The sequence below is a fragment of the Lepus europaeus genome, chromosome 5 (genome assembly GCF_033115175.1).
Source record: "Lepus europaeus isolate LE1 chromosome 5, mLepTim1.pri, whole genome shotgun sequence".
In the NCBI taxonomy this organism is placed as follows: domain Eukaryota; kingdom Metazoa; phylum Chordata; class Mammalia; order Lagomorpha; family Leporidae; genus Lepus; species Lepus europaeus.
Window position 1 is genome coordinate 69,842,748 of NC_084831.1, and position 24,500 is coordinate 69,867,247.

Sequence of the window (24,500 nt, forward strand, 5' to 3'; positions counted from 1 at the left end):
TTTGGGAGTAAGGTTGTACCAAGGTATAGGCTATAGAGACATTAGAAAACTACAGCTAAAAAACTAAAGCTCAGGGAAGATTGAGGAAAGCCTCAATCCACCTAAAACAGGGGGAAAAAACCCAGGAAAGGCAAAAAAGTCTGGATTGGAATTGTTGGATAACACTGAACAAAAATGAAAATAAACTGTCATACAAAAATGTTGTTTGCTGAGAACAGAAGTGAATTGTACAATCTAGGAGAAGTAAAGCTAACACTCTTGAAGAAGTAAGCAGCCCTGAATAAAGGTTAAAGCAAGATAGAAAGGTAGGTAGGAAGGTAGGTTCCCACTCAGTGATGAACAAAACATTGGCCATGTCCTAAACAGGACATACTGCCTGCTGTAATGTACGAAATTTACATCTACATTCTCATGCTACTGTCCCTGAACTTCTAGCACAGCCAGAACTGAATGTGGGTCATATCCTAGGGCTGCCACAAGCAGACTCTATGACACAGGCAAATCTGAAAGCTCTCTTGAGTGTGAGACCGCAACCAGCATAGTTAAGACAAAAATGACAGTATAATCTTTCCATATTTGGAGTTCATGAATTTTTAATAACCTATTTCTTGGTTACACCTCCATTTATATCAATCCCACTGTCCTATAGTTGACAAAGTTAAATTTAGCCAAATAGCTTATAATACATTTCTACAACAATAAATTTTTGTACCCCTAACCCTCTCCTCCCTCCCCCTCCCCAAAAAAACCAGCCTGATTATTACCAAGATGTGTTGTCCATGAACTGAAAAGTTTTCCAATTTAAGCAGCAGGTACATGTGTAGGTAGGGAAGGTAGCAACAAAACCACTTTCTTTGTGGTAAATGCTCTGAAGTTTGAGATGTGACAATTAAATAATAAAGTTGATTCCAGGAAGCAAAAATGGACACTGATCCCATTATCTTATAGCCATACCTTGTAGTAAAATATTTCATAAGTTAAAACAGTGTCTACTACAGATGGGACTAATTTTGGTAAAATCCACCAAAAAAGGTTCGATGTTAATACAATATTTGTTGTAAATATTTTAGAAACATATGAGTCAAAATTTCAAATGATGATTCCCACAGTAACTGTAACTCTGCTACAGAACATACATAATGGAAGAAGTGTTACCAATATATACCATAGTAGAAAATACTCAGTAAGCAGAAACAAGCTAAGTTATGCTTGTCATGGGAGTCATCATTTCCAAGCAGCTGAGAATATATAAAAATTGAAACCATAAATACATGCATTATTTTTGTTTTTAATTCTAATTTTCCTTGATCCTGTGTAATCAGTTTTGCATGCAAACTACATTTTCCTTTCATAAGCTGCAAATGAATATCTTTTGTAATTTTAAAATCTACATCATTGGGTTTCTTGTTTGCACTCAGATTGCCTTTGCAGGATGGCATCATTACACCTTGTCCCTCTCTGAAACGTCAGAACAGGTTTTCTGGGGTCCATTTATACACATCTTGTCTCCCTGAAGGACACCATCAGGGAGGAGAAAAGGAATACCGAGAAGAACAAGAGACACATTGAGTAGCTTAGAAAGCTAAAGAAGTGCAACATGAAGAGGGACACTATCACCGTTAACTTCCCCCCAGGCATCTTCCCACACGGATATAATTATCAGCATGTATTTCTGATTTCCAAAGTGTTTAGTCATAACATTATCTCATCGGATCCTCAGCACAACACTGTCAGACAAAGGCAAAAAAGCAAACATCCTCCCATTGTTTAGCTCGCTGTGACTCCAGCAGAATGCTTTTAATGGTGTGCTTTTATGTAATCATTTAAACTCTAGGCCATTTAATTGCACTTACAATATTCCCATGCAGAGGATTTACTTATTATTGAAGACAGAATATACCTTGTGTGAAAAGATTATGGTCATGGGCTAAACATTTAACATATTTTAAGCCTTTTGCTTTAACTATATTCTGAAAATTCAATAATGAAACAGAGAAAAAAATAATTGCCCTTTGAAGTCCTGCCTAGCCAAAATTAATCCTGTATATTATACCCAGTATTACTTTTCCCAGTTTGGTTTTAAGTAAGAAAAGCACCTTCTACAACCTCGAATGAGGAATTCTTTTACTTTCCAACAGTCTTTACCATGAGGGTATGCTTCATTTTATTCTAGTTAAATTACTTTGGCTCATGAAAATCATAATTCCTATACTTCTCTAAATCGCTCCACTCCACCATAGTATTTACGACCTTACATAAGTGACTAGAGGATGACATGGCCAGTCTTTTTGCCTGTTAATGCTACTGTGACCAGGCTATTCAAATAGGTATAAAAAATTCTTCCCTATGCAATCAGATAAAATTGTCCTGCTTCATTTATATGAGAGATCTTCAAAAAGTTGGTGGAAAATGCTCATTATCTTCTTGTATGGTACACCAATAAAATAAATAATTCAAGTGAAGATTCAGAACTAATGAAAGCCTCTTTACCATTCGCTCTAAGGGAGATACACATATTCAATCCCTTGTCTGTGAAAAAGTCTGACCATTTTGCATGTTATTAAAGGACAATATTTTAAGTGCTAAAAGGAAAACAAATCCTTTACTAAATGCATGAAGTTTCTACACCTTAAATGAAAAGTTTCTGTGGAAAAATAAAACACTATCTAGAGCAAAGGAAATTAACTCCAATGTTAATATAACCAGAGGCATTCATTCTGTAATCAATGTTAAAGTTTAAAAAAAAAAAAAAAAGAAGTACACTTTTTTAGCTTTGAATGATTAATGATTTTAAAACAAATAAAAGTTCATTTAGTTTTTTTTTTTTTTTTAAAGGGATATTCTAAGTAATATTACTTTTAGGAGCTTTTACTGTGGTGGATGAGTTGTTCTTAAAGTTATCTACCATTATAAGACAGATAACCACAATGAATAAAGATGAACACATAAGTTCTTGGATAAAATAGGTAAAACACATATAAAGGTTTTCCTTGAGACAAGAGAACTGAACATTCAGCCCCTTCCCTCTTCACATGCAAAGATTTAAAAAGAAATCACAATCAGAAAGCAGAATCTCAATAATATGTCCATGGGAAAGATGTGAAGCTGGCTGTTAGGCTTAAAAATTGAAAGGACTTAATGCTTGTGTGACCCATTAGTCAAATGTGAAGACAGAGTTAAGTAGGTCACCCATTTTATGGGATTGTTCTCAGGCAAAGTACAGATCCTGCCAGTGGGCAAGATTTATCTTAAACAAAATGAAATAAAAGTTTTTGCTGGATGTCTGTTTCAAGTGGGAAACTGAGAAGAAGGTGATCAATTCTGAAAGATTATAACACTTAGAAATAAAAAATAATGGAGTGTGTTTCTGTTGAGCAATCAATTTGTAAAATTCCCAACGGCTACAAAGTCACAGATATACTGACCACAAACAAGGTACTGGAGACTGTCAGTGTCATAGAATAAGAAATCAATTTGTTAATCTTATAATTAAAGCTACAGAATTCTATGTGTGACTGAAAGTAACATGTTAATAGGTTCATACATTAAAGAATCAATCAAAGGAAAACTTCGGGAACAAGGTCAGCAGTCCAACAGTCTAAGGCTGTCAAATAAAGGACTACACACTCATATAACGGGTACTATGCAGCAGTTCACAAGGCATTCTTGAATATCCAATGAGAGGGAAACATATATAGTAAAATGAAAAAGGATAAGTTACAAAATTGGTTTCCTGTATGATCTCTACTTTGGGAAAAATAAGTGCAAAATAAAAAGGCCAGGAGGACACATAAAAAATTATTTAAAAAGTTGCTTCTATCAGTGAGAATTTCATGACTTTACAATTTTTTCTTTTTTGAATAAACAGGGAATATAGGGAAACTGTTATTCTAAAAAAATCAATCAGTACATTCCCTTTTCTCTGCCCCAGTTGTTTTTACAACACACAAAATAAAGTTGAAATATAATTGGTGCCATTAAGCAACTGCATTAACAATTATTTTTCTTTTAGTTATCAACAGCTTATTTAAATTTAGTTTCTTTATAATTTTCTCCAATTCATGCAAAGAGAATTGTATCTTTAAAATCATATGACAGAAATTTTTATCCAAGGTTGCAGTCTTCCATGCTTTCTTCTTCATATTTCAAAGTCTAAAAAATGAACTTCATATGCTTGATTCCATAAGTTTTGAAGAAAACCATGATAATGAGTGCCCATAATCCCAGAATAAAACCTCCAGGAGGATGCCAATCTTTCAACTTTGGTTTCTGCAAAACAAAAGTAACAATAGGTAAATAATTCAGTAATCAATAGAGCAAAAACTGATGAAAAATTGAAATTTCACAGGTTGTGTTTTTAATTTAACCAAATTATATGTACTAGAAATAACCAACAGGGTATATAACCCACAGGGTATATCAGATTCTAACGAAGATCCCTTTCAGCTTATATTTAGTTTTCTCAAAGGGGCCTTCTCTGACTATCCAATCCAACTAGATTTCCTTATTAAGTTACTCAGTAACTTAATCGTCCTCCTCACTTTGAATTTGTATATTCATTTGTCAGTTTTATCCATCTCTCCTACTGGATTATAACTCTTTGAAATTCATCTTGTTATATCCCATTATCAACCTGCCACAGTAGCAGGCACACAGGAGGCACTCATGTGTCATAGCAAATAAATCAACAGAAAAACAAATGCTACCCAATTCCATTCATTAAATTACCCAACAAATATTTGTGTTAGGGGCCAGTGCCTTTGGCTGTATTTCTTCCTTAAGGCAGAATGCCCTTTATCCCATTTTGTCTATTCAAAAGTAACTAACTCAAATACCAACTCCTTTAGATTTTTTCAAGCTGTTATATTATTTTCTTGGCACCCGGTATGTAATTTCTTCTATTGTTACTACTAACATTAAATTTGTCTTATCATTCATATCCCTGAAAACTTCCTGAAGTCCAAGTCTGAGTCCATTTTGCATCCCTTATTTCACTCCTATCCCCCAGCCAAATGTCTTGAATGTTTTCTTATTCAGCAAGGACCAGTCTCCTCCATTTCAACAGCTACATTGTGCTCCAGTATCTATAGACTTGTGACTATGATCTCTTTAGGAATCTACTTACTAAATTATTGTTCAAGATTCTAAGAATATTTATTATAGAAGAATCATATTTGAAAGTAGATTAAAAAGAGAAACTGTAATCTAAAATTTGCTTTAGCTACTGTGTCCTACTTTCATCAATGTAAAATTAACTTGTTAAACTAAAGAGAGCTACCTTAATATTTTAATTTTTTAGAAGGTTTATTTATTTATTTGAGAGGCAGAGTTACAGACAGAAAGACAGAGATAGAGAGGTCTTTAATCTACTGGTTCACTCCCCAGATGGCTGCAACAGCTGGAGCTGGGCCAATCCAAAGCCAGAGCCAGGAAATTCTTCCAGGTCTCCCTGTGGGTGCAGGGGCCCAAGCAGTTGGGTCATCTTTTGCTGATTTCCCAGGCCATCAGAAGGAAGCTGGATTGAAAGCAGAGCAGCCAGGACTCAATCCAGTGCTCATTGAGATGCCGGTGCTGCAGGTGAAGGCTTAACCTACTATGCCACAGCACTGGCCCCTAATATTTTAATTTGAATCATGATGCTAGAGTTACAGGAACTTCTAATCAAATGCTTGATATGATCTGAGCTAACAATATCATTTGCCGAGGTTGTATTCTATCTTCATTTCTATACCCATTTTCACTCTCTACCTCTCCTCTTCCAGAAAACTCCCCCAAATATTGCTCCAATACATGAAATCTGATTTTCCTTGTGTTACTTCCAATCAAAGATCTGCAATGGCTTCTGACTACACACATACTGATGATGATAAAAATTCCTGCCCTCTGTCTTACAAGATGATCAACTCAGCAGTTTTCAAAACAATTAAACAGCAGAACTCTTGGAAGTCTCAGTGCTCTTTGTGCAACTGTGACACGTTTTGATTTAATTATAGTAGGAATTCCATACTAACATTAAACATAGTTACATTAGAGATAAGTAATGCAAATACAAATATCACAAGCATGTATCAATGAAAAAACAAGCAGGTGCACTAAACATGACTGACTACTACTGGGGTTTGTCCCACTTATTTTCTAATAGTGAACATAAAAGGGCCAAAAATAGCTTAAGCCTAAAAATTATTTTTCCACAAACTGGGAAAAGATTAGCACTATTTGTAACTAGTAGCAGCACACTTTTACACAACATCCTGCAGATGTTCCTTGAGAGCCAGTTCATGAGCACTACCTTCCTGGTTAAGGAGAAACGATTCTGGACACCCCTCCCCCCCAACACACACACACACACACAACTATATTATTACAGCACAAAAGTGAAAAAAACGTTGTCAAAATGTGGCATTAAACTCTTAACTGGGGATAACAGGCTATAGACAATTGTTTTATAAATCAAATTAATGACCATCAGTGCTAAAAGAGTTCAGAAAGCGTTTAAACCAAGTTATATATATATATATATATATATATATATATATATATATATATATAAAAAGTGAAGATCATTTAAGCTCTATTACTCATTACAGTTTAGACATAACAATCAAGTAGTTAATATTAAGTCTCATTTCTACAGCTTTAGGAACTCAAGTAACTTTCTGATGAAATGGATTCCCTGAGTTTGTAATTCTACCATTAGGTTTTAAACTTCACAGCCAGCAACACTTGCCAGAGATAAGGCAACTAAGGAAAAAAACACCACCTTTGAAAGTAACTACCATTTCTCCAAAGATTCACCAATTAGCCCCAGCAGCTATTGTGATCTGTCATTCCTAGGGCTAGTTGGCTGGCTCAGAGAATTCTGGAGGCACCACTTTCTGGTCCTTTAACCTCCTGGACAGGCATGCATGCCACATCTAGACTACCAGTGGCCAGATGAGGGTCAGAGAGAAAAGCAAAGCACTAGAGCCGTAGTTCTCAACAGCTAACTTCGTAAATGATAATGAAGGATTACACACACACACACACACACATATACACACAATTATTCCACAACTATAATAGGACAGTATATTAATTCACATTATAATACTGCATAAGCTAACAAAAGCAGCAGATCTTGGCCTTTCAAAAATGCTATTTGCGACTGCTGTGTTTCTTTGTTGTACACTTATCAGATCTTTTTGAGTACCAAAAAAAAAAAAATACAAAATGCATTATTAATTAAACATAATTTAGACTCAGTTTAAGAGGGCATATGATTAGAATCCCCCAGTGCAGCTCTTCCCATCTTCTCATCACTGTCCATACAAAGACATAGAGCAAGACAACAGCACCTCCTACCAGAATTAAGCTAACCTCTTACGAGAAACCTGTTTCACTATCTGAGTTTCAGAAACAGGTCTAGAAACAAATTAATGGTGGACTCAATTAATTTTCTTTCTTTTTTTTTTTTAGTAACACTTTTTAATTTGCAAAGGAGAAGGATGGAAGGAGTAAAGGAGGGAGGAAAGGAGGGAGAGAAAAAGGACATTGGGGAGAGGAGAGAGGTGAGAAGGGAAGGAAAAGAGAGAAAGAGAGAGAGAAAGAGAGAGAGAGAGAGAGAGAGAGAGAGAGAGAGAGAAACTGAGAAAAATCTTCCATCCATTGGTTCACTTCTCAAATGCCCACAACAGCCAGGACTGGGCCAGGCTGAAGCCAGGAGCCCAGAACTCCGTCTGGGTCTCTCCTTGTGGGTGGCCATGGATTCAACTAGTTGGACCATCACCAGCTGCCTCCCTGGGTACGCGTTAGAAGAAAGCTTGAATTGGAAGTGGAACCAGGACTCAAATGCAGGCATCCCAAATGGCATTTTAACCGCTGCGCCAAATGCCCACCCTGCAAAATCCAGTTTTTGGATTGGTACAACCCAGGCAGATGACTGCTTTGCTCTGTGAAACAATAATTCTACCAGCTAAGAAGGGAACTTAACTTTGCTCTCTCTTTCCACCAGCTGTTTAAGAGACAATGTGCTTGGCCGGCGCTGTGGCTTAATAGGCTAATCCTCCGCCTTGTGGCGCCGGCACACCGGGTTCTAGTCCCGGTTGGGGCGCCGGATTCTATCCCGGTTGCCCCTCTTCCAGGCCAGCTCTCTGCTATGGCCCTGGAAGGCAGTGGAGGATGGCCCAAGTCCTTGGGCCCTGCACCCACATGGGAGACCAGGAGAAGCACCTGGCTCCTGGCTTCGGATCAGCGAGATGAGCCGGCCGCTGCGGCCATTGGAGGGTGAACCAACGGCAAAAAGGAAGACCTTTCCCTCTGTCTCTCTCTCTATCCACTCTGCCTGTTAAAAAAAAAAAAAAAGAGAGAGAGAGAGAGAGACAATGTGCTTATGTAGTGGAAGGATGGCACTATGAGGCAGCCAGAGTTCTGTTGGTCATTCCCACCTCCCCAGTGGCACATCTCTTTGTATATTCATTAAATGCAATTCCCAGTAAAGCAGACAAGAGGAGGTTCAACATTCACAAGAAAAACTCTGCAGAGAACAAAAATACAGGAAAATCCTTCTAGTAGTTCATGTTAATAAATACAGGTTTTCCATATACTTCACTTTTTTAAAGTGTTCCCAAACCAAACATACATGGCATAGTAGCAGATGATCTTAGTTTAGTTCAACAAAGTCACATTTGATGACATCCAAGAGTTAGGAAGGCATTCAACCCTAAGAGGGAAGTGAGCAGCAGCCACACATTCTGTTGGCAGATAAGATAATCAACAGTGTTTAAAGAAAAAGGAAAAGTAAACAAAGGAGAGAGAAATTATGTGCTGAAGAAGCAGAGGAGATATGTCTGAATAGAATTCAATAAGGAATCAAAAGATAATTTCAGAAAAAATGTATTTGGCATAAATTCTAACAAAGTTGAATAAGCAATGAAAATAAAATAATGGTATAAAGAGAAAAGGAAATGATACATCAAGACAACAGGATGAGTTAGAAAGGGATTTAGATGGCATTATTTTATAACAACATTAGAACTCCCACTGATGAGGAACATAGTGTTCTGAGCACACCTCTGAATCCTTCAGTCACCCAGTTGTGTTAGATTGGTGGCAAATTTGGCCCCAATTTTCCACACTTCCCTGTGTCCATATCCTTTGCAAGGCAGCTTTAAAACTATTTTCATCAAGAGGTGGAGTTTATTCCCCAACCCCTTAAATCAGCTTGTAGGACTTCCTTGGGCCAAGAGAATACAATGCAGGTCAATAATGCCACAGTTCCAAGTGTAGTCTCAAGAGGCTCTGTGTACTTTTGCTGTCGCTCAGACCTCTGCCACCACCATGAGAAAAAGCCCAAGCTTCTGGAGGAAGAAACATTATATGGGGAAGAACAGAAGTCCCCTCAGCCAAAAACCAGCCAACCTCCATCAGGCCACCTAACTCATTTAGAGTTGAACCCAAATGAGTTGCCAAGCTGCACAATCAGGAGCTAAATAAATGGCTGATATTTTAAGTCATTTAGTTTTATAGTGTTTTTTTTTTTTAATACATCAAAAGCTATGGAATACATCCACTCAGGTGACAATCTATGTGGAAAGAAGAACCCTGATCCTTTTCATCATAGGAAAACAGAAACAGTTCCCATTTATATTCTTAGAGCTTCAGGTTTCTCCAACATTATTATAAATAAGAATAGCATAAAGGGCAGCTGATCAAAAGCCTTGTCTATCATGAACTTCTGTGGAGTGGTGGAGGTCTGTCAAGATAATCTCACTGACCCTCCTAGAATGAAAAATCAGGCCCATTATCCAGTCCACAAAGCAAGGACTTCCACAGCCACCTGTCACACTCAACCTGTACTTGGCACTGGATTCTGATGAAGCTGTTCAAATAAAACTCCTGCTCTACTGTCTTCTAGAGGTCAGTTTTGTGAATGTTCTTTGTCACCTTCCTCAGTTACGAGAGCTGCAATGCTGCTCACCTTTAGCTCTCCCTTAAATTCTTCCTGGAAAGACCTCACCTGTCACCAGGTCAGGAACTGCTGTGGGGGAGTCTGAAGACAAACTTACCTAGCTTCCTGCTATACTTCCTGCTCCCCAGGACAATCTAGATTTGAAGTGGGCTCCTTTCCTTCTTAAAGCTATCAATTAGTGGCAATCAAATGTTGCCCCCTGCTGGAGAGATGAACATCTTTCAAGAGCTTTATGCACTTTACCTATAGCATATTTGCAATGCAGTTAATCTAATCTCAGATAATTAAGGATGGTTTATTTCAACAGTGATTTTCATTTAATAGAAAGTTGATCATAATTTCTCCTTAACCATGATTTTAACTTTTCTGTGACAAGAATTCTGTTAACATTACTATTAATATGGGAAATATGTCTGATCAGTCCAGGCATAACTCAAATCTTAAAGTACAGAAGTTAAAATGGGACAGATTTTAATATTTGAAAAACCTCAATCTTCTTAACTAAAAACAGCACACTGGGTTAGCATTGTGGCGTAGGGTGCAAAGCTCATATGAGCACCAGTTTGTTTACCGGCTGCTCAGCTTTCCATCCAGCTCTTTACTAATGGCCTGAGAAGAGCAGCAGAAGACGGACCAATAACTTGGGCCATGTCTCCCACATGGGAGACCCAGATGAAGCTCCTGGCTCCTGGCTTCAGTCTGGCTCAGCCCTGGCCATTGCAGCCACTTGGGGAATGAACCAATAGATGGAAGACCTCTCTCTCTGCAACTCTGACTTTCAAATAAATAAATAAATCCTAAAAAACAAACAAAAAACCAGCATATTAACTATTGCTTCCTCTATAAAAATAAAAACAGTAAACAATAAGTCAATTTTTCAGGAAAGTAATCCAATGACATGTTCAAAGGTCTTTAAAATGTTTATTCTCATTCCTAGGATCTGTAACACTTTCATGATATATATTAAGGAATTCAGAAATGTTGGCAAGGATTTTGTAGAAAGATTTTCTTTTTAGAGTTATGCATATAATAAAAAAACAGGAAACAATCTATATGTATAATAGTAGTATGGATAACAGTATATATCTGTATATTAATCAGTCAAAAAATGTTTTTAGGGATAGGCATTGGGCCTAGAGTTAAGACACCAGTTAAGACACCTGCAACCCGCATTACAGTGTCTAGATTTCAGTCCCAGCTTTAAAGTTCCCAACTCCAGCTCCCTGAAAGGCAGCAGGGAATAGCTCAAGCAGTTGGGTTCCTGTCATCCATGTGGGAGACAAAGATTGAATTTTTGGTTCCTGGCTTCAGCCTAATAAAAGCTCTGTCTTGTGGGTATTTGGAAGTAAATTATCAGATGGAAGTGCCCTCCATTTGTCTGCCTCTCAAATAAAAAAAAAAAAGTTTACAAACAATTCTAATGATTTTGAGAGGTGCTTATGCTAAAATTAAGATGCAATATGAATACGAAACTGATCTTCTATAATATTCAAACCAGGGAAAAACTGCAAAGTCTGTATTGTTTCTCTGAGAGAATTAGAATTACAGGTAACTCAATCTCTTTTGTATAATTATTCACACTTTTGAAAATGTTTTCTACTTCTTTAATTATTTTGGAGAACAGGGGAGAATATGTAGGAAAAATTTGTATTACGAGATTCCACCTGCAAGAATTTTCATTTATTCTCTCCCAAATTAGGAGACGCACTGCAGTAATACTGCTTAGTATTTGATATTCTAGTTTAAGAAGTAACATGAATAGCATGACAGCAACATAAAAAGTGCTTTTTCAGTATGTGTTTAATGATATTGCTACTGTATAACAATATAGTTATTTGAAAAGCTCCCATATACAACATTTCAGACATTCTACAATGATTTTACTTATAATAAGTGACAGATTGGTATAATTATTACATCCTGTAGTATAGTTATATTTGAGGTAACTTCATGTTAAGGCATATTTTGTTATTTCATTTGTGTCCACTGGAGCTTCTTATAAAATGACTGATTTTATGTAGTAAAGGTGCTCTATTGACTACTATTAAATACACTCCCCTTTACAGTAACAGTTCCAATACAACAGTGAAAAGCATTCATAAAACACTGCAATGTGCCATGAGCAAACACTTAAAAGCTTAAGGGCTACCTATTACCAAAATGCCTAATATTTCAAATTACAAAGATAGGTAGCTAAGCAACACACTGCACTTCCGATTGTGAACAGCACTCCCTCTTCATGTCCCTAGGAGAATGCTACCACCTAACTCCAAAAGAGTTAACAGAGCATAGGTCTAAGTATGAAAATTATATAAAAAGAAGAACTTAAGATTTTTTAAATTGTATGCATTTATTAGTAAGCAAATAGAAAACTTCCAAGGTTTCAGTGAGACTATTTTCTTAAAGCATAATGAACATATCAGTTCAGTTAAATTATATCTAAGGAAATACAAAATTATAAAGCAGTACATAATGTTTTATGGAAAACATTATGGAGACTCCTCAAAAAACTAGGAACAGAACTGCCTTGTGATCTGGCAATTCCACCGATACTTTCATTTTCTAAAGGAAATAAAATCAGTATTTTGAAGAAACATCCTGATTTGCAAATTTATTATAGCACTATCCACAAAAGTCAAGACACGGAATCAACTGAGAGACATGGAATCAACTTAGGTGTCCCTTGATGGACAATGATGAAGAAAATGGGGTATGTAAAAACAAACAAAATACTACTTAGCCATAAAAAAGAATGAAATTCTGTCATTTGCAACAACCTGGATGCAACAGGAGTACATTATAGTTAGTAAAATAAGTCAGACTCAGAAAACCTCAAATGTTCTCACTTATATGGGGAAGCTAAAAAATTGATCTCATAGAAACAGAGAATAGAAGAGTGGCTACCAGGGCCTGTGGAATCTGTGGAGGAGGAAGATAGAAACAGCATACTGAACAAGTACCGGGGTAGATGGAGTAGAAGCAGTAATTTCTAAAGTTTTATATTACAGAAGAATAACCATGGTTGACAATCATAATTGTATACTTCTGAAATAGCTAGTACAAAGGATTTTGAATGTTCTCAATAATAAGACATGATAAATGTCTGAGGTAGTAGATGCATTACCCTGATCTTGTTGTTAGACATTGTATATACACATGGAAATGTCACAGTCTACCACATAAATATGTGCAATTACTATATATAAATTATTAATTATAAAAAGCTGTTACATTTTAATTACTTATAAAACTTAGAAAATAGCTTTCAACTATTTTATGAGTGGTAGAGTTCACTAATATTTATAGTCCTAGTCTTTTTTTTTTTTTTTTAAAGATTTATTTATTTGTTTGAAAGTCAGAGTTATACAGAGAGAGAAGAGGCAGAGGCGGGGGGGGGGGGGGGAGGGTGTGTGTCTTCCATCCGCTGGTTCACTCCCCAATTGGCCACAATGGCCGGAGCTGTGCCAATCTGAAGCCAGGAGCCAGAAGTGTCTTCCAGGTCTCCCACACGGGTGCAGAGGTTCAAGGACGTGGGCCATCTTCTACTGCTTTCCCAGGTCATAGCAGAGAGCTGGATTGGAAGTGGAGCAGCTGGGTCTCGAACAGGCGCACATATGGGATGCTGGTGCTTCAGGCCAGGGAGTTAACCTGCTGTACCACAGCGATGGCCCCAGTTCTAGTCTTTCAATGTCAATTTATATACAATATAATTTATATCTATTAAATTGTAGTACTAGCATGAGGGGACTAGTTCATAGAAAATGTGTATTATGAAAAAAGAATGCATAAATTTCAAACTTTTTACAACAAAATAATCATTGTTAAATTATCTTTCAATTTCATTTTCCATGAATGCATAAGTCAAAGTATAATAGGCAGAAATCCAAGATTCTTATCAAGATTCCCTCTCCCTGGGGTCAGCGCCATGGCTCACTTGGTTAATCCTCTGCCTGCAGCACCGGCATCCCATATGGGCACCGGGTTCTAGTCCCGGCTGCTCCTCTTCGGGTCCAGCTCTCTGCTCTGGCCCGGAAGGGCAGTGGAGCATGGCCCAGGTGTTTGGGCCCCTGCATCCGCGTGGAGACCAGGAGGAGGCTCCTGGCTCCTGATCAGCGTAACTTTGGCCATGGCAGCCATTTGGGGGGTGAACAACGGAAGGAAGACCTTTCTCTCTGTCTCTCTCTCTAAATGTCTAACTCTAACTGTCCAAAAAAAAAAAAAAAAAAAAAAAAAAAAAAAAAAGATTCCCTCTCCCTAACATATATAGTCCATAAAATAAATACCCATTGAGCCAAGTTGACAAAACCTGTGAATATATTAGGATATCACTCCTGTAATTAGACTTCATTACAGCACGAAGATGAAGGGACACTGAGGATGTAACTTAGGTCCCGAATCCACTGACTTTCAGTTAATCCAAAGGGAGACTATCTTGAGAAGGGCTGACCTAATCAGGCAAGCCCTCTAAAAGACATTTTAGATATCAAAGACAGATGTCAGAAAGACAGCTACCTTAGAAGAGTCAAGATGCTCTCCTCTTGGAAATGAGAAATGTGGTGGAGTGGACTGTGGGCAGGGAACAGTCTCAGTCTTACAACCTCAAAGAACTAACTAGTAAGCCTGGAAGATGATCCCATGTCTCAGATAAGATCACTGTTAAAGTTGCTGCCTTGACTGAAGTTGTGAGGCCCAAGAAGATGACCAACTAATCCATGCCTGGATCTCTGACCCATGGAAACTGAGATAAATAATGGTTTTAAATCACTAACATTGTTACACAGCAATAGAAAACCAAGTGACACAGAAACCGGCCACGTGGGTCATATAGTTTATCTACTATCTACTTTCTTTCTTTTTTTTTTTTTTGTTTGTTTGTCAGGCAGAGGGGATAGTGAGAGAGAGAGAGAGACAGAGAGAGACAGAGAGAGACAGAGAGAAAGGTCTTCCTTTTTGCCGTTGGTTCACCCTCCAATGGCTGCCGTGGCTGGCACATCGTGCTGATTCGAAGCCAAGAGCCAGGTGCTTCTCCTGGTCTCCCATGCGGGTGCAGGGCCCAAGGACTTGGGCCATCCTCCACTGCCTTCCAGGGCCATAGCAGAGAGCTGGCCTGGAAGAGGGGCAACCGGGATAGTCTGGCGCCCCAACTGGGACTAGAACCTGGTGTTGCGGCGCCACAAGGTGGAGGATTAGCCTGTTAAGCCACGGCGCCGGCCTAGTATATCTACTTTCAGTGTTCTGAAGTATCTCCATTATGTTTTCACAGTGGTTGTACTAGTTACATTTCCACCAGGAGTGAATTAGAGTATCTTCTTCCCCATATCCCTTGCCAGCATTTATTGTTTGTTGATTTCTCTATGAGAGCCATCTCTAACTGGGTTGAGGTGAAACCTCATTGTGGTTTTGATCTGCATTTCCCAGATGGTTAGCACTCCTGAGCATATTTTCATGTGTCTCTAGGACACATGAATTTCCTCTCTTGAAAAACACCTGTTCAAATCCTTTATCCACTTCCTAACTAGATGATTCATTTTTCTTATTGAGTTTCTTGACCTTTTTATAGATTCTGGATATTAATCCTTCATCAGTTGTATGATTTGTAAATATTTTGTCTGATTCTGTCAGTTGTCTCTTCATTTTGTTGAGTCTTTCCTTTGCAGTGCAGAAGCTTCTCAGCTTGATGAAATCCCATTTTGGCTTTGATTATCTGTGCTTCTGGCATCTTTTCCAAGGAGTCTCTGTCTATGCCAATGTCTTGCAGGATTTACCTAATGTTCTCCTCTAGTATTTGATGTTATCAGGTCATAGATTTAGATTCTTGGTCTATTTTGAGTTGATTTTTGTATAAGATATAAGGTGGGGGGGGGGGGGGACAGGGCTGTGGTGCAGCAGGTTAACACCCTGGCCTGAGCACCAGCATCCCATATGGGCACCGGTTCTAGTCCTGGCTGCTCTTCTTCTGATCCAGCTCTCTGCTATGGCCTGGGAAAGCAGTAGAAGATGGCCCAAGTCATTGGCCCCTGCACCTATGTGGGAAACCTGGAAGAAGCTGCTGGCTCCTGGCTTCAGATCAGTGCAGCTACGGCTATTGTGGCCAATTGGGGAGTGAACCATTGGATGGAAGAACTCTCTCTGTCTCTCCCTCTCTCTGTAACTCTGTCTTTCAAATAAAATAAATCTTAAAAAGAGATAATACACCCATGCCCACATCAAAAGGGTAAAAAATAGGTTAAATGAAAAAGATATAAGGTAGAGGTCTTTTTTCATATTTCTGCACACGGAGATCCAATTTTCAAATACCATTAGTAGAAGAGAGTATCCTTGCTCTAGGAATTCATTTTAGCTTCTTTGTCAAAGTTGGTTGTTGACGTGAGAACTAATTTCTGAAGTTTCTATTCTGTTCTACATGTCTATTTTTGTGCCATTACCAGACTGTTTTGGTTATAACTGCCCTGTAGCATGTCTTGAAATCTGGTATTGTGATGCTTCCTGCTTTTGTTGTTGTTGTTGTTGAAGTTTGCTTTAGCTATTCAGGGTCTTTTCTGGTTCCATATAATTTTAGCAACTTTTTTTCTATATCTGAGAAGAATGTCATTGGTATTTTAATTGGGATCACATAGAATCTGTAAATTGCTTTAGGAAGTATAGACATTTTGATGATATTAATTTTTCCAACCCACGAACATGGAAGACTTTTCCATTTTTTTTGTGTGTCTTCTATTTCTTTCTTTAAAGTTTTATAATTCTCATCATAGAGTTCTTTGATGTCCTTAGTAAATTTTATTCTAGTATTTAATTCTTTTTGTAGATGTTGTGAATGGGATTAATCTTAGAAATTCTTTCTCAGCAATGGCATTGTCTATGTATACAAAGGCCACTGATTTTTGGGTGTTAATTTTGTATCCGGCCACTTTACCAAACTCTTTTATGAGTTCCAATAGTCTCTTGGTGGAGACTTTTGGTTCTTCTACATATAGAATATGTCATCTTTTTTTTTTAAGATTTATTTATTTATTTGAAAGTCAGAGTTACACAGAGAAGCAGAGGCAGAGAGAGAAAGCTCTTCCATCCAATGATTCACTCCCCAATTGGCCACAATGGCCAGAGCTGAGCTGATCTGAAGCCAGGAGCCAGAAGTGTCTTCCAGGTCTCCCACATGGGTGCAGAGGTCCAAGGACTTGGGCCATCTTCTACTGCTTTCCCAGGTCATAGCAGAGAGCTGGATTGGAAGTGGAGCAGCCAGGTCTCGAACTGGAGCACATATGGGATGCCAGTGCTTCAGGCCAGGGCTTTAATCCACTGTGCCAGTGCCAGCCCCTCATGTCATCTTAAACAGGGATAATTTGACTTTCTGCTTTCCAATTTGTCTACCATTGATTTCTTTTTCTTGCTTAATGGCTCTGGCTAAATCTTCCAGGGCTATACTTAATAGCAATGGTGAAAGTGGGCATCCTGTTTGATTCTGGATCTTTGTGGAAATGCTTCCAATTTTTCCCCATTCAATAAGATGCTGGCTGTGGGTTTGTCATAGAATGCCTTGATCATGTACAGGAATGCTCCTTCTATTCCCATTTTTTTTAAGGTTTTCAATGTGAAAGGATGTTGTATTTTATCAAATTCTTTCTTTGCATCTATTGAGACAATCATATCATTTTTATTTTCAGTTGATACTGTGTTGTGTCACATTTATTTATTTGTGAATGTTGAACCATCCCTAGAATTAATTTAAGAATCTCTAGAAAATATGCAAAAACGGGGCCAGCACTGTGGCATAGAGCCACTGCCTGTAGTCCCAGCACCCATATGAGCTCCTGTTCAAGTCCTAGCTGCTCTACTTCCAAGACAGTTCTATGCTATGGCCTCAGAAAGCAGTACAAGATGGCCCAAGTCCTTGGGCCCCTGCACCTGTGTTGAAGTCCCAGAATAAGCTCCTGGCTCCTGGCTTTGGATCCGTGCAGCTGCAGCCATTGTGGCCAATTGGGGAGTAAAGCAGAGGATGGAAGACCTCTCTCACTGCCTCTGCCTCTCTGTAACTCTGACTTTCAAGTAAATAAATAAAATCTTTAAAAAAAAATATGCAAACACATGGAGACGCAACAGCATGCTCTTGAGTGAACAGTGGGTCATAGAATAAATCAAAAGGAAACAAAAAATTTCTGGAAAGAAATGAAGATGACAATATAACATCAAAACTTAGGGGATACAGAAAAAGCAGCATTAAGAGGGAATTTTATAACAACTGCTGCCTACATCAAGAAATTGGAGGGGCTGGCACTGTGATACAGAGGGTAAAGCTGCTGCCTGCAGTGCTGGCATCCCATATGGGCACCGTTTCGAACCCTGGCTGCTCTACTTCCAATCCAGCTCTCTGCTATGGGCTGGGAGTACAGCAGAGATGGCCCAAATGTTTGGGCCACTGCACCAGCATAGCAGACCCAGAAGAGGCTCCAGGCTCCTGGCTTCGGATCAGCACAGCTCCAGCTGTTGGGGAGTGAACCAGCGATGGAAGACCTTCTCTCTCTCTGCCTCTGCCTCTGCCTCTCTGTAACTGCCTTTCAAAGAAATATGTAAATCATTTTTTTTAAAAAAAGAAATTGGAAAGGTGCCATATAAATAAGCTATCAATGCATCTCAAGGATCTAGAAAAATAACAAACCAAACCCAAAATTAATAGGAGGAAAGAAATAAATAAAACTAGAGAAGAAATAAACAAAACTGAAACCAAAAATAGAATACAAAAGATCAGTGAAATGAAGAGCTTCTTTTTTGAAAAAATTGATATATCACTGTCAAAACCAACCAAAAAAAAAAAAAAAGCAGAGGGAAAAAACTAAATCAATAAAATGAGAGATGACAAAGGAAATGTAATGATGGATACCATAGAAATAAAAAGAATCATCCAGAATTACCACAAACAGCTATATGCCATAAAATTGGAAACTCTAGGGGCCAGTGCTGTGGCACAGTGGGTAAAGCTGCCACCTGCAGTGTCATCATTCCATAGGGGTGCCAGTTCAAGTCCCAGCTGTTCAACTTCCAATCCAGCTCCCTACTATGTATCTAGGAAAGTAGAGGAAGATGGCCCAAGTCCTTGTGACCCAGCACTCATATGGGAGACCAGGATGAAGTTCCTCGCTTCTGACTTTGGACTGACCAACCTCCAGCTGTTGTAGCCATTTTGGGAGTGAACTACCTGATGGAAGATCTCACTCACTGTCTCTTCCTCTCTCTGTAACTCTGCTTTTCAAATAAATAAAATAAATCTTTAAAAAACAAACAAAAAAAACAAATTGGAAAATCTAGAAGAAATAGTTTCCTGGACACATACAGTCTATCAAAATTGAGTCATGAAAACAGATCAATAACCAAGATGAGACTGAATCAGTAATTAAGACCCTCCCAAAGAAGAAAAGCCAGGACTGGATGGCTTCATTGCTGAATTCTACCAGACTTTTAAGGAAAAACTAATTCCAATTTTTCTCAAGCTATTCAAAACAATTTAAAGGGAGGGAATCCTCCCAAACTCCTTCTATCAGGCCAGCATCACCTTAATTCCTAAACTAGAAAAACATACAACAAGGAAAAAGAACTATAGCTCAATATCCCTGATGAATATGGATGCAAAAATCCTCAACAAAATAATAGCTAACTGAATCCAACAACACATTTGAGAGATCAAACTTTTTTTTAAAAAAAGATTATTATAGATCTGCCTAAAACTACTTAAAAGTGATTTTTTAAAGATTTATTTATTTATCTGACAGATAAACAGAATCACAAAGAGCTGCTATCCCTGACACAATCCCAAATCCTCACCTTGATCAAAATTGGGACAGGTCAAATTGGGAACCAGAAATCTAACCATCTGTGCCATCCCCTGCTGCCTCCCAGGGTGCACATTCATAGCAAGCAGGAATCAGAAGTGGCCCCAACCCCAGAAATCCAACATGGATGCCTGCATCTGAACCAGTGTATTTTTTTTTTTTAAGGGGAAGAGTTTATTGGGGGAAACCCAAAAAACCAGAGGGAAGGGATGATAAAGGAAAAGAGGAAGAAGGAGAAAGTAGGAAAGAGATCAAAGAGGGAGCGAGTGAGCGAGAGAGATTAAGAGACAAAGATCGAGAGAGAGAGAGAGAGAGAGAGAGAGAGAGAGAGAAGTGGAGAGAAATAGAACTACATGTTCGGGAATAGGTCCTTTTAAAACTTTGCCAGGGGGACCAGTGTGTCTTAATGGTAAGGCCAAATGTCTACCCCAAAAGTAATTCTTAAAGAGATCAAACAGGTCCTAGAAGAAAATTTATCACTACTATATAAATAAAACAAACCCCCTCAAATCTAGAAGCCAACAATAACAAAATATAATATTACCTAGAATCCAATTAAAACAAAAATAAAAAGCAGACATGTAAAGAGGGACAAAATACGACACAACCAAGAGAAAAATTAACAGAAACAGAGCCATACTGAAACATACGATGTGTTTAAAGGACAGGGATCTTAAATAGCTACTAACTAGATGTAAAGGAAAACATGAACATGTGAAGAAAGAAATATATGAATGAATTCCATATAGTAATTCTAGGATCTAAATTATGATATGTGAAAACTACATTACATGGTATTAATAGCAGATTAGGTTCTGTATAAGAAATATCAGAGTGAGTAAGACAGTCATAGAAATCATTCAGAGTGAAATACAGAAAGAAAAAGGGCAGGACAAAGCACTTAAAAGTGAGCTACTGCAGGGCTACATTCAAGCATTAGGAGTCTAAGTGGGAGGGAGAAATATAGCTACAGCAAATAATGAATGAAAAGATTCCAAATTTCTACAACCATAAATCACTACATCCACAAAGCACAAAAACTACTTAGAAGAAATAAAGAAAGTGATAAAATGGATATCATGCTGAAGAACAATGATAAAGACTCTTAAAAGCAATTAGATCAACAGATTTGTTCTTAATTACCAAGGTTTGGAAATCCACAACACATGTGCCAGCCACCTGACCTTATAAATAAAGTTTCATTGATATACACTATGCTTACTCATTTATTGCTTGCTCTCACACTACAGCAAAAACTGAGAAACTGCAACAGATATCATGTGGCTCACAAGCCTGAAATATTTACTATTTGGTCTTTCAAAAAAAGTTTGGGGACCCCTGCTACAGAGGAACAAAAATAAGAATGATTGAAGATGGGCTGTCAGAAATCAGGGAGGACAGAAGACAACAGAAAGGCAGCTTTAAAGTGCTGAAAGAAAAACTATTAACCAAGAAGTCTGGGGGAAATGTACCAAAGTGAAAAAACTCCTTTCAAAGACTAAGATAAAACATCTTTCAGTAAAACAGCTTTAGGAATTCGACATCAGCAAAACTTTAACACAAGAAGTGTTAAAAAAAAAAAGTTCTTTTTTTAAACGAATTTTTAAAGATTTTATTTATTTATTTGAAAGAGTTACACAGAGAAGGAGGGGCAGAGAGAATGAGAGGTCTTCCATCCACTAGTTCACTCCCCAGTTGGCCACAACAGCCGAAGCTGCGCCGATCTGAAGCCAGCAGCCAGGAGCCAGGAGCTTTCTCCGGTCTCCCACATGGTGCAGGGCCCCTGGGACTTGGGCCATCTTCTACTGCTTTTCCAAGCCATAGGAGAGAGCTGGATCAAAGTGGAGCAGCCAGGACTCAAACCTGAGCCCATACAGGATGCAGGCACTGCAGGCGGTGGCCTCACCTGCTAATTCACGCCAGCCCCCCAAAATTTTTTTAAAATTATTGATTTGAGAGGCAGAATTACAGAGACAGATCCATTGGCTCACTCCTCAAATGGATGCGAGGACAATCTGAAGCCAGGAGGCAGGAGCTTCCTTCAGGTCTCCCAATGGGGGGCAGAGGTCCAAGCACCTGGGCCATCTGCCAATGTTTTCCTAGGCAATTAGCAGAGAGCTGGATTAGAAGTGGAGCAGCCAGGACTCAAACCAGTGCCCATATGGGATGCTAGCACAATAGGCAGAGGTTAACCTACTACGCCACAGTGCTAGCCCCTAAAGGGAGTTCTTTAGGCAGAAGGGAAATTATGCCAGATGTAAATATGAACTCACTAAAAAGTGAGGAAAGATAAAAAGAGTAAATATATGGATTTAAATAAAAATAAATAATAAAATATTCATTTTATTCTCTAAAAATAAGATATTGTGAGGTACAAAACGTGTAGAATATAGATGTATACAACAGTACAAAAGATAGAAGAAGGAACTGGGTGTTGCGGTGGATTCATTCTGAGAGGAGGAGCATGGTGGGAGCAAGAGGCACGGAGTTACCACACAAATCTCGGGAGCCGGGTGAAAGCAGGCCAGAGGCAAGCAGCTCGCAGACTTGTTTATTTCAGTTGGTACACCAGCTTATATAGCCAAGGCAGCCAATCCAGTCAAGGGGCGGTCTATGCCCTAACCAATCACACCCTGCTGCCAGGCAGTTTCCGAAGCGATCCATTCACAGCCTGTTGCCAGTCAGGCTCTGTTGCCAGGCAGTTTCCAAAACCATCCAATCACAGCCTGTTGTCAGGCAGGCTCCATTGTCATGTGGTTTCTAAAGCCATCCAATCACAGCCTGTTGTCAGTCAGACTGTTGTCGTGTGGTTTCCAAAGCCATCCAATCACAACCTGTTGTCAGTCAGGCTCTGTTGCCATGTGGTTTCTGAAACCATCCAATCACAGCCTGTTGTCAGTCAGGCTCTGTTGCCATGTGGTTTCTGAAACCATCCAATCACAGCCTGTTGCCAGGAAGTTTCTGTTGCCAGCTGCCATCTTGGCATGGCCTTCTCATTCCACCACATTTCCCCCTTTTCGTTTATTTTTGAGCAATGGGAGGCATGATTCTTGGCCATACCACTGTTGACCCCGTTTCCATGTGGTCTCCGTACGCAGCTGTGCCTGTCTTAGGTTGTCCCCCAGGGAATCTTACCCGTCACTGACTAACCAGCGCTCAAAATGGGAGACCACAGGAGTGCTTGCTCAGATGGGGGTAGGAATGAGGAACAATGGTAATCAGGAATGGCATGACCACACACAGGCGGTGGGCCGTTTGAGTGCTTGACCAGAGCTAAGTGGGGTATAAAATAGTAGCGGATGTGGCTATGGGCAGTTCCTCAGGGTAGGATGATAGGGCAGGTGCGTCCACTAACAAGGCGGACTCTCAGTCTTGTTCAGCTGGTTATGGTTGGCTGTCAGTCACAGGCTTGATGTTTCTGGCTGGTACTCAAATGGGCTGTCCTGCATTCTCTGGAAAGACACAAGCATATCCTCGACCCTTGGTTAGAAGAGGGTGTGGTCCCTTCCATTCTCCTGTCAGGGGTCTTTTCACCTAATCACCGGGGCTGGGGTCTGGGATGGAAAGGATCCCCAGTGTTTATAAGCTGGGCTGACCCCTTGGGAATCAAAAGTAAGAAAATTGATAGTGAAAAGGATCTCAATCAAAGCAAGTTGTGGGTCTGAGGGCATATGATTTTCTGTCTTTGCAAGAGATCTTTAATTGTCCTCTGAGTTCTTTCAATGATTGCCTGTCCCTATGAGTTGTACGGGATACCTGTGGCAGACTGTATGTATTGGATTTCAGGAAGGAATTAAATTCCTGTGATGTATACGCTGGGCCGTCATCAGTCTTTATGGTCCAGGGGACACCAAGGACCAGCATGACTGACTTAACCACCTTTATCACATTACTAGCCTTTTCTCCAGATTGGGCTGTTGCAAATATAGCCTTTGAATAAGTATCTACCACCACATGGACAAACTTAAGTTTACCAAAGGAGTTAATGTGGATGACGTCCACTTGCCAGAGCTTATTAGGAACAAGGCCTCGCAGCTTCACTCCTGCTTGTTGCAGTGGGTCTAACAGGGCGATGGGGGAGCAATTCTTGCAAGAGTGCACTAGGTGTTTGCATTGGCTCATTGTTAGCTCCGGGAAAAGCAATTTTATGTTGCTTGCTGACATATGAAATTTTGGGTGTAAAATACGGGCTTGTTCTAGGTGTCCAATGGAAGCCGTGTTACAGGAGATAAGATGATCAACCTTTCTGTTGCCTTGGAAAATAAAGCCAGGTAACCCAGTATGTGATCTTACATGTGAGATATACCCTGGGTGTTTTCTGTTCTCAGCTCTTTAAGTGTTGTGAACATCTGGTCAATTGGCTTATTGGTTGGGTTAAAGACTGCAAAAGGAATTGTCTTTACTACCTATGCTGAGTATTTGCTGTCCGAAAATATATTTACCGGCCCATCCTGGCTAAGGAGTAGAACCTTGATTATTGCCCTTATTTCTCCCAACTGTACTGATCCCCCATGGGGTTCTACAACATGGATCTTATCTTTTTCTATTGAGCATTTGATCACTATTCCAAAGCAGTGACTTGTTGGCATCTGTAAATGCACACGGTCTCATAGCAGGGAAAGCATGTTTTGGATAGTCTATTTCTAAGTTTTGTAATGTCTGGAGCAGCCTGTCCGCTGGCAGGTGATTGTCCACCTGTCCTGGGAAATTTTTCATTAAAGTTTGAAAGAGCA

At 39.1% G+C, this 24,500-nt stretch overlaps 1 protein-coding gene across 1 annotated transcript in view; it reads right to left on the reverse strand.

Moving 5' to 3' along the window:
* Positions 1 to 596: 596 nt before the first annotated feature.
* The window catches only part of PIGK (phosphatidylinositol glycan anchor biosynthesis class K), a 153,448-nt gene continuing 129,544 nt past the window's right edge, over positions 597 to 24,500 (reverse strand). Inside the window, exon 11 of the mRNA XM_062191566.1 lies at positions 597 to 4,269. Within this exon, the coding sequence (XP_062047550.1) occupies positions 4,153 to 4,269 (117 nt within the window). The 3' untranslated portion in view covers positions 597 to 4,152. The remainder of the gene's footprint in view (positions 4,270 to 24,500) is intronic.